Source organism: Neophocaena asiaeorientalis, unplaced genomic scaffold, assembly GCF_003031525.2.
Source record: "Neophocaena asiaeorientalis asiaeorientalis breed wild unplaced genomic scaffold, Neophocaena_asiaeorientalis_V1.1 scaffold7, whole genome shotgun sequence".
NCBI classification, from domain to species: Eukaryota; Metazoa; Chordata; class Mammalia; order Artiodactyla; family Phocoenidae; genus Neophocaena; species Neophocaena asiaeorientalis.
Window position 1 is genome coordinate 3,070,597 of NW_020185337.1, and position 15,105 is coordinate 3,085,701.

General features: G+C 43.1%; 1 protein-coding gene across 3 annotated transcripts in view; it reads left to right on the forward strand.

The window, feature by feature from the left end:
* ZNF827 (zinc finger protein 827) overlaps nucleotides 1-15,105 on the forward strand; it is a 170,854-nt gene that overhangs the window by 102,635 nt on the left and 53,114 nt on the right. For all 3 annotated transcript variants that reach the window (XM_024736183.1, XM_024736182.1, XM_024736181.1), the window contains one exon: nucleotides 9,158-9,261. In XM_024736183.1, the coding sequence (XP_024591951.1) occupies nucleotides 9,158-9,261 (104 nt within the window). The remainder of the gene's footprint in view (nucleotides 1-9,157; nucleotides 9,262-15,105) is intronic.

Sequence of the window (15,105 nt, forward strand, 5' to 3'; positions counted from 1 at the left end):
TATGAAAAATTTTTAAACAAAGTGAAAGGAATAATGCAATAAACCACCATATTCCCACCACCCAGATTGAACAAATGTTTGCTACACTTATTTCACCAATCTTTTTTTCCTTATATTTTAGATCACATCCCTGACATGACATTCACTCCCACATTCTTTGATATATATATCTCTAAAAAATAAGGACATTTTCTGCAATACCATTGTATACCTTACAAATTAACAACACATTCGATTGGTTTTTAATTGCTAAGAAGGTTCTGTTTGATCAGCACCAACCAAGCGTACAGCCGTGTCAATGAGGAGGAGAAGCACATCTTGGCTTTCTTATGACCTCCAAAAATTAAAGAAAATCTGGTGCCTATATGTGTAGCCGAATGATGGAGTGACCTTGGTTCTCCATCTGCCCACAAGCCCCATTTAGAAACCCACTGAATCTGCAATGCCAAGTCTCAATTTGTAGATAAATGCCCCGGCTGAAGCTTGCCAGTGTATAACGATTCATTCAAGCTTCACCCACTACAGTCCTTCTTTCTTTGAAAACGTGTGTCCCCAACATGATGGATGACTGGGTTTCCAGGCCTAGCCCACTGGGGTCATGAGAGGGCTTCTCTGTTGTGTCCCTTTTAAGCTTGAATAGGGAACTTGCTGTTTCAGATGCTCAGGGTTGTCCTCAGGTCAGGGACTTGCAGTTGTTTTTAAGCTCGAGCACTCTGCTCCACCGCCACATCCCCTGAGCTGCCACCCAGGGTTCTTTTATTCAAATAAGTAAATAGGGCTTCCCTGGTGGCGCAGTGGTTGAGAGTCCGCCTGCCAATGCAGGGGACGTAGGTTCGTGTCCCGGTCCGGGAAGATCCCACATGCCGCGGAGCGGCTGGGCCCGTGAGCCACGGCCGCTGAGCCTGGGCGTCCGGAGCTTGTGCTCTGCAACGGGAGAGGCCACAACAGTGAGAGGCCCGCGTACCGGAAAAAAAAAAAAAAAAAAAAAGTAAATACATAAAATCATTCAAGAGTAGGGGTCCTCGGGAGGGACAGTATACATGAGTGCCACTAAAGCTATGTTTTCTTTCATTATAGATCACCTTTTTAACTGACTGCAAGAAAGTTAACAGGGAAACTGGCACTGACTTTTATATCTAAAATGTTGATATCTGGGCCCGTTTCAGAAGAAGCAGCTACCCAATCTCATCCAAAATGAAATGAGGGCCCAAGCGGGCAGGTAGGATGACCACCTACTGTCTGCAGTGACACATAGAGATCGCTATACTGGAGCAAAAGGACCTTACCCGGGTTGCAAAGAGAGCTCAAAATCCTTTTACAAAAATCGGTAGACCTAAGCAGTTAATATATTTCAAATATGATGATTTATAAATATGTTTCAGAACATACAGATATGTAAATATATACAAAAGAAATAGTGAGCATCCATTATTCTGTTACAAATTATTAGCAAATACCCAAGGACAGTAACATTTGAGAAAAAAATAAGCACCACCTAAAGAAAATTGCATTAATCATGAAAATTAACTTGAAATAATGTTATTTGATCTTTTTTTAAAAATGGAATATCTAAAAATAAAGTATGTTTGTTTTCCAGTTGTGAGCATATTTTCATGCAAGCTAGTACAGCTTCTCAGAAAGTTTCTTCTGACCTTAAAGTACTTGAAGAAATTTTGAGAAGATAGTTATAACTAATCCAAATATTTCCCCTGTTCCTTATTTTCGAATAATCCTATCTGGATATGTTTGAAAAGCTTTAAAAAAAAAAAAAGGAAACCGCAACCCTTTGTGTTCTGTGTCAAGGACTATAACCTGTTATTGTTAGCAAGGTGTAGTTTTGTTCAAAGACAATGTTTCCGGTTTGTTCTCATTTCCTTTGGTTGCAAGATGTATACCTGGAGATCCCATGTGGAAGTTACCTGTATCCATTTCAATCTGCAACATTCGTATAACGTGTAGTCAGAAAGTCTTGGGACTAGAGTGAGATTTATTCTTGGAAGAATTTAGTCTGTCGCCTGTCTCTGCTTGAGGCTTTTGGCGGCATAGAGGATTGTTTTCTTGACTAACGCCTCCTGCTTATTTCAGAATGTTAATGCAATGTGTCACTCCTGGGTCTAAGTGATTCAGAGGTCAGTACAATGGTTGTTGATAAATGTATGGAATTTCAGTTCTTAAAAAAATTAACCTGATACATCCATACAGAAAACAAGTGTTGCAGTGTCCTGACTTGAGAGCTGGGGCTAAGTAGAGATTGAGGCAGCCCTGTTACCAGGACGGACAGATGGCCATCTGGTGCGGTGGCCCAGGGGCTGGGGTCTGCTGGGAGGCAGGTAGCGGCTGCAGAGGGAAAACATTGGCTTCCACAGAACTTTCCCACCCCAGAAGGGGGCTCTGGCTCTCCTTCCGCAATATATAGCTTCTCCGAAATATCTAAGTCAGATAATTTGGTCTTAAAATTTCCTTAAAATAAAACAAAATGAACTAAAAATTAACCAACATTCTTTTGGACATACTTAACCAGCTCTTAGGAAAAAATCCAGAAGCCCTGTTATGTTATATGATACATGGCTGAATAAATAATTAAGTACTTTTACTTGAAAAAACACCATCTTTTTACTGATTAAAGAAAATTTTGTCTGTGTGCGGATTGAAGTCAGAATATCACTTCAGGATGATTTGCCCGAAACGCTTACATTTAATAGAATTTCATTCTACTCTGAAATATGTAGATCTTTCTAGAGTCTGAGGACAAATTCATTGCAGAGCAAAGTCTTTTTTTCTTATTTAATCTTTCTTTTCTATTTGCCATCCGCAAGTTCAGTCCTAAAAGTTATTGTCTTTTAGAAGGAAAAAAAAAAAAATTCTTCTTTGGTGTTCCTTTTAAATTATAGTGCCACTACTAAGCATAAAGTTGTTTTTTCTGGGCTTCCCTGGTGGCGCAGTGGTTGAGAGCCCGCCTGCTGACGCAGGGGACACGGGTTCGTGTCCCGGTCCAGGAAGATCCCACATGCCGCGGAGCGGCTAGGCCCGTGAGCCAGGGCTGCTGAGCCTGCGCGTCCGGAGCCTGTGCTCCGCAACGGGAGAGGCCACAACAGTGAGAGGCCCGCGTACCACAAAAAAAAAAAAAGTTGTTTTTTCTTAACTTTCTCTTACATACTATATCCACCTTATTCTTTTCCTTTTTTGTCTTGTTCTGCTTTGCTCTTGCCATCAAAACAAGAATTCCCGTAACGTGTTGATTTCAGTGGCGGCATCCCGGGGGGGATGGTTTGTAAGTAGATGGGCCTTCTGTTTTGCACGAAGCCGAACTCCCTGTCGGCACTCGGATGTTAAAGGTGGAAATGTTTGTGCCACAGTCAGCAGTTAGCAAAATGTATCCCTATTTAGAGCCATAATCTTTTATGGACTCTTATTATTTATTGTAAATCTTTTCTTTCCGCAGCCCTGAGCTGTTGACCTCACAGCGCATGCCATCTAATGCCTGGAATTGTCCAGTCACTGTGACACCAGTGCCCCTTCATATTTTAACCCTTAGATTTTCTGCAGGAGAAAAATCAAAATACACATTCATTGTCCGTTTCATTTTTATTCAGAAAAGAAACTCGAATAAATAAACATTTTGTCTTTTCCAAGTAACAAAAGGCAGGAAAAGTAATGGGGGTGTTTGGCAGTTCTAAGTCTACACCAACATCTTCCAGATGCTGTGTCTGAGTATTTATCGATTATACGAGTTAGCTAGTCTTCAGGTGGCCTGTCGTTGTACAGGACCAAAAGGGAGCCACTGTGGTAGGTGGTGATTTTGTTAAATGAGAATAAGTGACAGTCCCTTCCGCCATTAGCTATTAGTCAACCTGCTTCTCTACCAACTTTTTACCGAAAAGTGTGAACTAGAAATAAATCATTTTCTGGACGGATTTTGCCTTTTCCACTTCCTAGGCTCTCTTTCTGGTGGAGGGGCTTTTTCACACTAAAATGACTAATTGAGTCAGGGAGCACGAACCATGCGGCATTCGCAGGCTTGCTCCTTTTTTCCTGGGAGAATTGGTAACTATCTAAGCAGTTGAAGGACGGTACACACACGCTTCAGAGTCTAGTACGTCGTAAAATCTGCAGTTCATTGACTCTTTTCCTCCCTGAAAAGTGCAGACCAGCTGCATCCTGAATCGGGTACCTCCGGGGCCTCCCCTCTCTGCCCGCCACCCTCTCCCATCACCCACAGTCCCTGTGGCCTGAACGAGGGGCCGGTTTGTTCACCACAGAGCTGGACGTCCTCTGAGAGCAGATGGGCTTCTGCACTTTACAGACCCTGTGAGGCACAGGAAAAGAAAGGGGACCTAAGGATGACCGTCTCCACATTCTGAGAATGACAGTCCTTGGTGCCAAGTTATAAGTACAGCGTCTTCTGTTCTCAGAATACAGGCAGAAAGTTAAAGATAACCAAATCATTTTTCACATCTTCTATTTCTCAATTGAAAAAGCCTTTCTTTAGTGACCTAGGATTCTGCGTACTGAAACAGTACTCCCACCCCACTTCCCTCCCTTCTTCCACTGTCTCTTCCTTTTGTTCTGTCAGTTCCAAGAAGGATCCATGACTTTGTATTGTCCATGTGTTCCCTAGATGTTAAGAGACCAAGCAAAAGGCAGTGTAGCTTAGCTTAATGGGCAAGGATGCAAAATGCGATGCCACCATGCCTGGATTCAAATCCTGTCTCAGCCCACGGGCATGGACAACTACTTACCTTCTCTGTACCTGAGTCTCTTCATCTGTAACATATGGATGATAATAGTAATTGTCGATACCCTATAGAGGGTCCTTGTGAGGATCCAATGGAGTTAATATACACAAAGCCCTTTAGAGCAGTGCCAGATACTTAGTAAGCAATACACGTGTTTGTTGCCATTTTTATTGAGCATGTATGATGTACTAAGAACTTTAACATGAAATATCTTATTTAACCCTTTACAGCTCCCCTATAAAGATGGTATTTTATTTATTTATTTATTTTTAAAGATGGTATTTTAAAAGCTCTTTTCCAATGATGAAACAGGCTAGGGAAGTTGTTGACAAAGATCACTTCGCCATTAACTGGCCGATATGGAATTCAGACTCAGATTCTTCCGACTCCAAACTCAGCGCTAAACCACAGCACTCTCACTTCCCAGCGTGAATGGATCCGAATGTGGAGCATCGCAGCGGGGTGTCAGGTCTGAGACATGCTCTGTTAACGTAGTATCTTCTCTTTATAGATAAGACCTTACACCAGTCTAAAGCTGCTTTGACTTGTCAAAGTTTCTCCATTGACTCTTTGCCCCTAACATTGCCAGTCCTTTTGTGCTTTTCTAGTATCCAGCCTGATTCCCTTCTAATTCTCCACTTCTTCAGGAGAAACCTTTTCTTTTCTACACAGGAGAAAGCTGGCCTCCAGGGTAGAAAATTATTTGCAATGTTGTTTCCCTCAGCGATTGCCTCCGTTTCTTCTGAGCGGCTAGATGGTTATAGGGCTTCACTCCGCATGTGCGTGAAAACCTGTTGAAGAAAACACGTGACGATGCAGAGCTAGCAAAACCTAGGGTGCTCTTCCCAGCACGTAGCGTGGCCGCCTCTGCCTGGTTCACCTGGAAACCTTCGGGTTGGTTGGAAATGTACCTGTGGTCTTTACCTGCCCTATTTCTTAAACTATTTTTCAATCTGCCTGTGTCGCTGCCGCTTTGCAGTGTTGGCCACCAGAGTCACCATGTCCCCTATGCATTGCTGCTCTGGCCACCTGCCTTGGGTTCTCCAACCCACCGGGCAGAGCTTCCTGAAACTGAAATCATACTGCGTCCCCGCCTTACTGAACACACCGCCGGGCTTTCCAGGACTGTTAGGGCAAAGCCGGGATCCCTGAACTCGGTGTGCCCACCCTGCCCGGCATTCCAGCCTCATCCAGCTCCGCAGACTGGCTGTGTCCTCTCACTGTGCAGGGGACACTTCCCCCAGACACTGGGAACCCTGACAACCCTGCTCTCCATTCAGGTCTCAGCTCAGCCGTGGCTTCTGCAGGAAAGCCGCTCCTGGCCAGGCCCGCGCTGCGACCCCGCTCCCCTCTCTTCCACAGCGTTAGTCTAGTCGTGGTAGCCACGCAGGTCTTTGAGCCCTCTTAACATTTGCAGCCGTAGCCAGTTTTGCTGACGTTATGTTCCCAGTGCCTAGCATGCCCAAGCACTCACTAAATGGTTACTGCGAAACTGAGGGAAGGAGGGCAGTGCACACCTTTCTCTGTGGCAAGAAGGGTGATATTCCTAGATACCTTAGGGGGCCTCTCTAGGGGATCTGGGTGTCCCCAAAGGAAGTCTCCACATTTCAGACCAAACAGTTCCATGAGCTTCCTGAACTCTCAGATTCTAGCGTCATTCCAGGGTAACCGAAGGCCCATTGCCTGACGTTTACCCTGTGCCCTTGGGCCAGCCGGTGGTGGTTCCCATGTGAACTGTCCACTCAAACACGAGGATGTCATTGTCACCTTGTATAGATGCTTCAGAACTGAGGAGGTGGGATTCGAGAAATCTCACACTCTGGGTCTGACCAACAATCCTCCAAGGGCTCTACCTCCTTAGAAGTTCTTTGATTCTAAACAGTCTTCTTTGTGGAAGAGTTAGAAATTAACCGAATCGCTCCAGCGGTCAACGGACCCGTCAATATCAGAGTGACCTTTCCTTCATGCATTTTATGCAAGGAAACTCTATTCTTTTTGTCGACTGGTGAGGAAAGGTTGATTAATTTATGCTCCCTTTTGAGCTAGACAGAGATACAGATAAAAACAGCTTACGCTGATCGAACACTTACTGGTTGCCAGACACTGTGAAAAGCACGTTCCATGAACCATCTTACTCAGTCCTCCTAGAGTGGGTATAGATGCTATTAACGTCCCACTTTATAGACAAGAAATGAAGGCTCAGAAAAGTTAAGCGATTTGTGCAAGGTCACACAGCCGTAAGTGGTGGAGCTGGAGTTTGGACCTAGAACTGCCCACTCTCAAGTGCACTCTCTTAGCCTCCATGCTGCCTTGCCTTATCCTTTCACGAGTTTTGTATCACTTGCAGGTTTTGACTTGTTTGGCCCAAAACAACGTGTCTCCCCACTCGCCATCACTGACTAGCCTATAGCCAGTTCACTTTTTAAGCCTGTTTAAATTGTTTTATGTTTAAGATACAAATAAAAAGGATGCCACACATTTTCCAAACTCTAATGGAAAACTGATGAATTCATAAAAGTGCTAACAAAAGATCAATATAAAAAAAATTAATCACATGGGACTGAGTGAACTGATGAGGATGATTATACTTTTTGTTACTTTATGTTTAAATAATAAAAAAAAAATCCCACAAGGACTCGGAGGCAAAAAATATACAAATCAGTTTTCACTGCAAAGTGAAGGAGCTGTTACAGTGGAGGATTACTGGACTGATTGTCAATATTATGACATAGTATGGGTGTGTTTCGTGTTTGGTAATTGCAATCATTGTTGCTTCTGTTGTGGTCATCCATTTACAATGCTTGGTGTCAGTTTATTTATCTCTTGTAAAAATAAAATACAGTGTGTGTGTGAAAAAAAAAAGAGATAAAACAGTCTGAGGAAAGGGTAATGATTAAAATTTTATTATCAGAAACAATACGAAAAAAAACCCAGAAAGCATGCCACACAAAGTTGCATCAAATCTAGCCTGAGTCATGTGAAACTATACTGTTAACTGTGTGTTTTATTTTTAAAAGATGGATATGTCTTCCATTTTTATCGTAATCTTTCCTTTTTAATATTTAATAACAGTAACCGGTAGCCTCTTGGCACGTTTAGAAAAGCAGCACCAGTCATGGGAGTCCTAGTTTTGCGTGACCCCAGATCTGTTCCTTCCCCCATCTGCAGTTTTGCAGGAGCCGATCCGGCAGGCTGTACGACTCTGACTTCCGGGAAGGTTCAGCCAATCAGAGCCTTTGATGTGGTGGGGGTGGGGCTTAAGAAAGAGGCAGGGTATTTCCCTCCCTCCCTGCCCTCCCTGTCTGCCTCCTGCTGCGGCTGCACCTCTGTGGTCCCAGCTCCCTGCTGGGCAGGCTCACCTTGCCTGCAGCTTCCACCAGGTGACCTCAGTTCCCTGGGCTCCATTTACCTCTCTCTGCCTTTTGTCTCTCCAGCCTCAGCGTGCTGGTGGCTTCCTGCTAGCTCTGGGCTGCACTGCTGGCGCCTATGAACCTTCCACCACCTGTGCACCGAGTGAAATTTGCTCTGTTGTACAATAATAGGGCTTCCCGTGCTCCATGTTGGACTCTGTTGTGTATTCCAGTATTCTCACACGTGATCGCAATATAATTTTCTTTAGAGGCATGGGAGATGGAGGCTATGACTGGGTTAAAATCTGCTGATTAAAAGCAGCCTAAGTGTTTGTGTTCACTATGGCTGTGGTATAAGGGGAAAACCCTGCCTGGGTGTCTGGTGTCTAGTTCTCACTGAGTCACTAGGGGAGCTTAGAATCACTCAAGTCAAAGCCTCAGTTTCTTGAAAAATGAAAGTGCTCCCCGGGGTCCCTTCTGGCAGCCCCATTAGCTGGCTTTAACTCCTTCCAAACCAAGACAGTTGTAGGATGCAGACTCAGTTCCTGTGGGGACCAGCGAGTTGTCTCCATCGGCTCGGCGGACCCTGACTCCAGCCATCTGCCCTTCGGAGGGGTGCCATTGGTCCCTGAGGGGTCAGGTGACACAGTGTGGGCGAGCTGGGGCAAATCTGTCACCACTCTGGAAAGACCTCCAAAACAGGCTTTTCTGATCTGACACATGTGCTTGGTCTTCATTCAGGCGCAACTCACTCCCAGATCATACAGTGCAAAAGTAAAATGTACTGCTCAGCTGTCCTGACAGTGGGTTTAACAATGTATCAAAGATGTTGTTTCATCTGTTCACCTTAAGTATACAACCAATGGGCAGAACGTGCTGATGGCACTTGTCTGATGTAATATAGTCTCTCTCTCTCCATTTTAAGCACAATCTTATAGTCTCTAAACAGCATTTTAAAAATATGTTGACCCACATGTTGTTTGTGTATACGTATATATTTGGGGCCAGATGCTTTGGGTATCTTAAATAACTTTGATTTACTAAACTTCCCTCCTCCTTCCCCACCCCCAGCCCTTTCTTTTCAGAAGATACCTTTAGACAATCACCATTCACCTCCAACTCAAAAGACCTGCTGCCCAGTGAATCTGTGCTTCACGGAAGAATATCAGCTCCAGGTATGGAAACATTGTCGATTTTGCTTCTACTAATGGTTGCTTAAAAATTACTTTTCTGGAATGCGTGGATTCTCAGGTACTGTTGGTTCAGTTTATAGGCTGAAGTTACTCATCTGAAGCCAGGCTTTTGAGAAGAGAGAGAATTTAAATAGCCACAAAAGTTTGTTAAAAGAAAAAGCAGACAGTAAGAAAGCTCTCCGCTGCGGGGGCTTATTGTTCTTTATCGGCTGATGTTTCATTCGCAGAGTGAATTCCTTTGAAATAGCGAAGTATAACCTGGAAATAATTTGCTTTCCACGTTGTCAGTATTTTAGGCAGGCAGCCAGGAAGATGCAGGAGGGCGGTGGCAAGACCGCTAGTCGCAGACCGGGAAGATCGTGACCCTGGGGGGGGTGTGGGCCACCACAAAGAGCACTTCGGTTTCCATGGCAGCAACACAGCTTGTTACGACAGTCTTGCCACCCAGATATCACCTCTGTTCTGAGAGGATCCGCATAGATCCGTCTACCACTTCCTTTTGCCACCTCGGCCTCAATGCACAATTTCCTATCCACACTTCCTTTTTCATTGCTCCCTTTCCGAGCAGAAAGAAAGATGTGCCTGCTGTCCCCTTACCAACAGCATGGCCATCCCTCAGGACTTAACATGTGCATCTCAGAGTTGTCATGAAATGAGAACGTTTGAGAACCCCTGCCCTGGAGTCCCTCCTCCCTTCCCACCCCTCCCCTACCCCAGTACCACCAGTCCAGCTGCCAGGAAGCTTTCAGCTCCCAGTCACTAAGAGAATTTCAGAAGCTCCTGGTGGCCTCCACACCCGTTCATGTGTCCAGGAGAGACCAAGGCCACATGTGTGCACGAGGGGCTCACAGCAGGGTTGTTGGCCAGGAATTCCTGCAAGAATAAAGTCCAGTGTCCCCCTCACACGCAAGGAGCCCGTGTCACAGATGCAAACGGCTGCAGAGCTGAGTGTTTTGTGATTCAGAAAGACCCAAGGAGCATCTTCTGAGATACTGGCTTGTGGATGTCACAGGTCGTTGGAAGTGGTCCGTGACAAACAGTGGGGAAGAGGCCACTCTTTGTCGTTCTTTAGTCTTGTGATGGCAGATCCATTTCTTCTCATCTCCAAAGAGTCCTTGTTAGGCTGGCAGGGCTTTTCTATTCAAACGCCATAAATAACATGCTTACACAAAAACACGTTACATAATACCTGGTTCCAGAGGTGGAAAGAAATTCTGGTTAGTTGATGCCTTCATTCTCAAACAGGGGCTATTGGAACTGCTGTTTACTTCCCACAGTGTCTTTTTGAATAACCATCTCCCTGTTCCCCAAATTATCACCCTGCTGTTAAGTTGATGGATTGTGACTTTCTAATGTCAAAATAACTGCCTAGTAATTGCCTGTCAGAATGCTGTGACCCATACAGCCAAGCATCCCGTGATGTATATACAAACCCTGCATTGCTGGCTTAATGTGCGGCTTGGCTATATTTTAAGAAGGGTTTATTGGTCAAGTTACAGCTCGCCCTCAAAAAGTAATATGTTTAACTATGTGTGTTGTGTTGTCAGGTGGGGAACTTGCTGTGAGGCGCTTCACAGACTTTTATTACAAATTAGATAAACTCACCCTTAAAAAGTTAACTCTTATTTTGGGGGGAGAAGTCAGCATAGCAGGGATTTTTTTTTAATGTAAATCCACCATTCTTGAGGGGTAATCAGTCTCTGTTCTTGAAAAAGCCTTTCTTTAGGCAGAGGATAGGCAAAATGACTATATTTAAATTTTGCCAAAATAGACAACTAAAAAGGGCCTATTTAAAGCAAGCAAGGTAAAAATGCTTTAGAAATGGAGTTAAAATTAAAAAAATTAAAAGCGGTAAGGACAATCTGGTGATCACAAAGTTCTCGTAATCCGAAGATATATTTTGCAAGGAAAACCTTGATAATTTGGACGAACTGTGGAGAAGACCAATCTGAACTAACAAAAGATTGAAGTACGGAGACTTTTCAAGAAAACATGTGTTTGACGTCTGGACCGTGATACATGGCCATTGTGTACTACCTGCTCAAGCTCCCCAATCCTTTACCCACAATTCTGAAACCCATAATTTTTTGAATAAGTTGTTTGGTGGCAAAACCTAATGGGAGGCTATTGATAGCCTTTATGTATTATGCCAAGGATGAAATCCATACATTTTTGTTGCAGAAATATCAATGTGCTTGATTACGAAGGCCCATTGGAGTGTTACATAAAATAATATCTTAACGCACCATATTATCATCTGAAATCAGAAAAAGTATGAATCCCAAAATACATCAGGCCCCAGGGGTCTTAGATAGATATGGTGAACCTACGTCTGTTCCAGGACTCTGCTAAATGCAGTGCTGGGACCAAAGAAATTTTGAAGCCACAGTTAAAGATCTTAAGATTCTAGGGTATAAGAATCATAAATTCCTATAGAAGATTTCGGAAGACCAAGTGGACAGCAGATTTCTGAATCATTGACGATGTGGCAAGAACGAGTTGTCCGAGGCAGATGCTCTAGTACTACGACAGCATTGTCAATGAGGGCCTGGATTCGAGAAAAGGAGGACGGGGATAGGACAGGCAGGAAATGGGCTAGTTGACTAGTTTGGTTAGCTTTGTTATCAGCAGGTTGAAGTAGGGACCTATGGTGGCTGTGCAGAAATGGGGAAGCCAGGAAGGAGATAGCTGGCTTTAGTGGCTAGGCAGAAAATCATTTGTTAGTATATAAATAAAAGCGTCAGCATCCTTAGACATCTTCTCTTGGGTAATTTAAATGTCACCATTAAAAAATTATTTCCATTCTTTATTTACTTAGCAAACTTCTTGCCACACATCATGTAAAGATAAATGTCAGCCTGGAGAATGATCTCAGAGTCCCAACTAGTGGAGACCATAATTAATGAGGTTTAATGTGCCTAGTTACAATCCAAGAAAGCCCTTGCAAATGCTGAAAACCCACAGCATTAATTCAACAATATATATTGGTATATATTTATATACCTCTATCAGTGGGATGAAATTCTGTCCCATTCGCCTTTGGAGTGAGACCGCGGGGCAGGGGAGTATCGTTGAAGGCCTGGCAGCTCCAGGCCAAAGCGATGCTCACAGTGGGTTGTGATTGTGTTTCAGGCCTGTGGAGCACGAAGCAAGTGGTGTGGGAGAGAGCAAAATGGGGAGAGGTGGTAGCACCACGGATCATGGAAAAATTGAGAATAGCACTGTTAACTAGGCATTTGCCTTCGGCAGATGGTCTCTAAGACACACAGCTGCCACCATCCCAGAGAAACAGAATAAACACAGAGCTTCGCAGTGTCCTGGACCCGGTTGTTGCCACTATTTCTAGACTGACTTTCCTGTGAACCAAAAAATGCTCACGAGCCAAGACCTAACATTTTTACTTGCTGTGAATGTCTTAGGCGGAGGTAACACCAGGAATCCTTAATAAAACAATGAGTTAAAAGCTGCTGTCATCGTCTGCTGGAGGGATGTGAGGACAAAATAACCTGAAGGCCGTGAATAGATGACTGAGTGCACCCTGGCTAGTGCCGTGGCTGGTGGTGATTGTACAAAAGAAATAAAAGAGATTTCCTATTATGGGGGAGATAAAATTACAGACTCTGTGTAATTTAATGTACTTTGTCTAATTTATAGTTGTCTCACTTTGTAAAAGATTTACACTAATAGAGGAGAGATTCTGAGGTCAGGTGTTTTTCAGGGCACGAAGGGCAGTTCTGTATAAGGAGTAGACCCATTGCCATGTACCTGCAGCTATTGTGTTTTCCCGTCGTCTTTCCGAAGCAAAGGCTATTAAGAGAAGGATTTACGTCTCAGCACTGCTTTTAAGCAGTGTGGAGCTTCAATTCTGTTTTATTATGATTTTGAAGTCACAGTATGTTTGCTCTGTATTAAGACAAAAACACAAGCAGAGCGGGTGTGAAGGAAAATGCAGGTCTCCGTGGAACTCTTTCACTGTGTCTGGAGTCACCGATGCGTCTGTTTGTTATTTCAGACGGAGCTTAGAGTCAGGCAATGTAAAACATATCAGCAATTGTATTTGTAAATCCCTTCACCCATTATTTGCTAAATTCCCTTTAAAAAAAGAAACTCTTTTTGCTGTTATTGTTCATAACATCCAAACAAGAAGAACATGGGCAAAATTTAGTTCAAGACTTGATATGCCAATCAGGTTTGATGTTCAATAAAAAGGCACATTTAGAATGGTCTGCCTTGTCCCCAGGCCAATTCTTGATCCATTTTCCTCTCTCTGTTCTGCCCATCACTCTAATACAAGTTGTACCATGTCATATACACTTTTCTGAAATCTAAATTAATGGTGCCTTGCATTAGAGTGCCACCAGTGACTAACTCTTGGCCTGCCGTGCAGCTGCCCAGATAGGAATGACCTCTCTCAGGCAGTGGGTTTAAAAGATGTGCATGTCACCTTTGTTTATGTTAAGACTTCCCGACTCATATCTCGAGAGAGAGACATACCAAGCTTTCCTGGATTACAGCAAAGTGTTTTCTTCAATCCTTTTTCAAACACAGCAGATTCTTTTAAAATTCAGACTAAGTCATGGATAAACAGTAGAACATTGGGTGTTGTTTGGTGTGTATCATTTTGTGGCTTAAGCTCCTTTTTGATTAAACAGATTCATCCTGTACAGAGGAGGAAGTTAATAGTTATCAAGGACCTGCTAAATTGTCAGGCCCGGGATCTGTGTCATCTCATTTAATTTTGAAAACAACCCATTGAGACAGGAATTATGCTCAATTTACCGGTGAAATGGAGGTTCAGAGAGATTTAATACCCTTTTTCCAGTTTTATTGAGATATAATTGACATATAACATTGTATTCGTTTAAGATGTACAACCTAACGATTTGATATACATATTTTTCAGAATGATCACTGCAATAAGTCTAGTTAACATCCATCACCTCACATTGTTACAAATTTTTTTTCTTGTGAGAACCTTTAAGATCTGTTCTCTCAGCAACTTTCAAACCTGCAATGTGGTATTGTTAACTACAGTCACCGTGCTGTACATTTCATCCCCGGAATTTATTTATCTTATAACTGGAAGTTTGTACCTTTTGAGGAGACATTACGGATTACATGGGTTCAGAGATATTGTGGATTCAGTTCCAGGCCACCACAATAAAGCGAATATTACCATAAAGTGAGTCACACAAATTTTTTGGTTTCCCGGTACGTATAGAAGTTAGTTTACACCATACTGTAGTCTATTAAGTATGCAATAGCATTATGTCTAAAAAACAACATGCATGCCTTAGTTAAGAGATACTTCATTGCTAAAAAATGCTAACCATCATCTGACAATGCAGCGTTGCCACAAACCTTCGATTTGTTAAAAAAAAAAAAAAAAGCAGTATCTGCGAAGCACAATAAAGTAAGATATGCCTGTAATAACTTGTTCAGAATCATCCAGTTGGTGAGTGGCAGCCCGTGAATTCAAACCCAGAACTCCACAGTGCATTTTCTCTCTTTCTGCCCTGTCACACTGCCTCCTAAGTCAGATATGTGTCACCAGCAGTGAGCAAAGAAGCACATCTCTCCAGGGTTTGCCCATACGTACTCCCAGTTGACATTTGAAGTATTACTGATGGATGACCTTCTTTTAGTTAGGAATAAAAAGTAGTCCTTTAAATAAGATATTTCAAAGCAGTGACAAGATAAGAATGTATTGTTTATTAATATAATGCTAATTTTGTCCTCTTCCCTTTTAATTCTTTTCTTTCTTCCCTTAATGCCTCGATATCTAGGAATCATAGTCACTTGGAATGTTTCTTTCAGTCAAGAAAC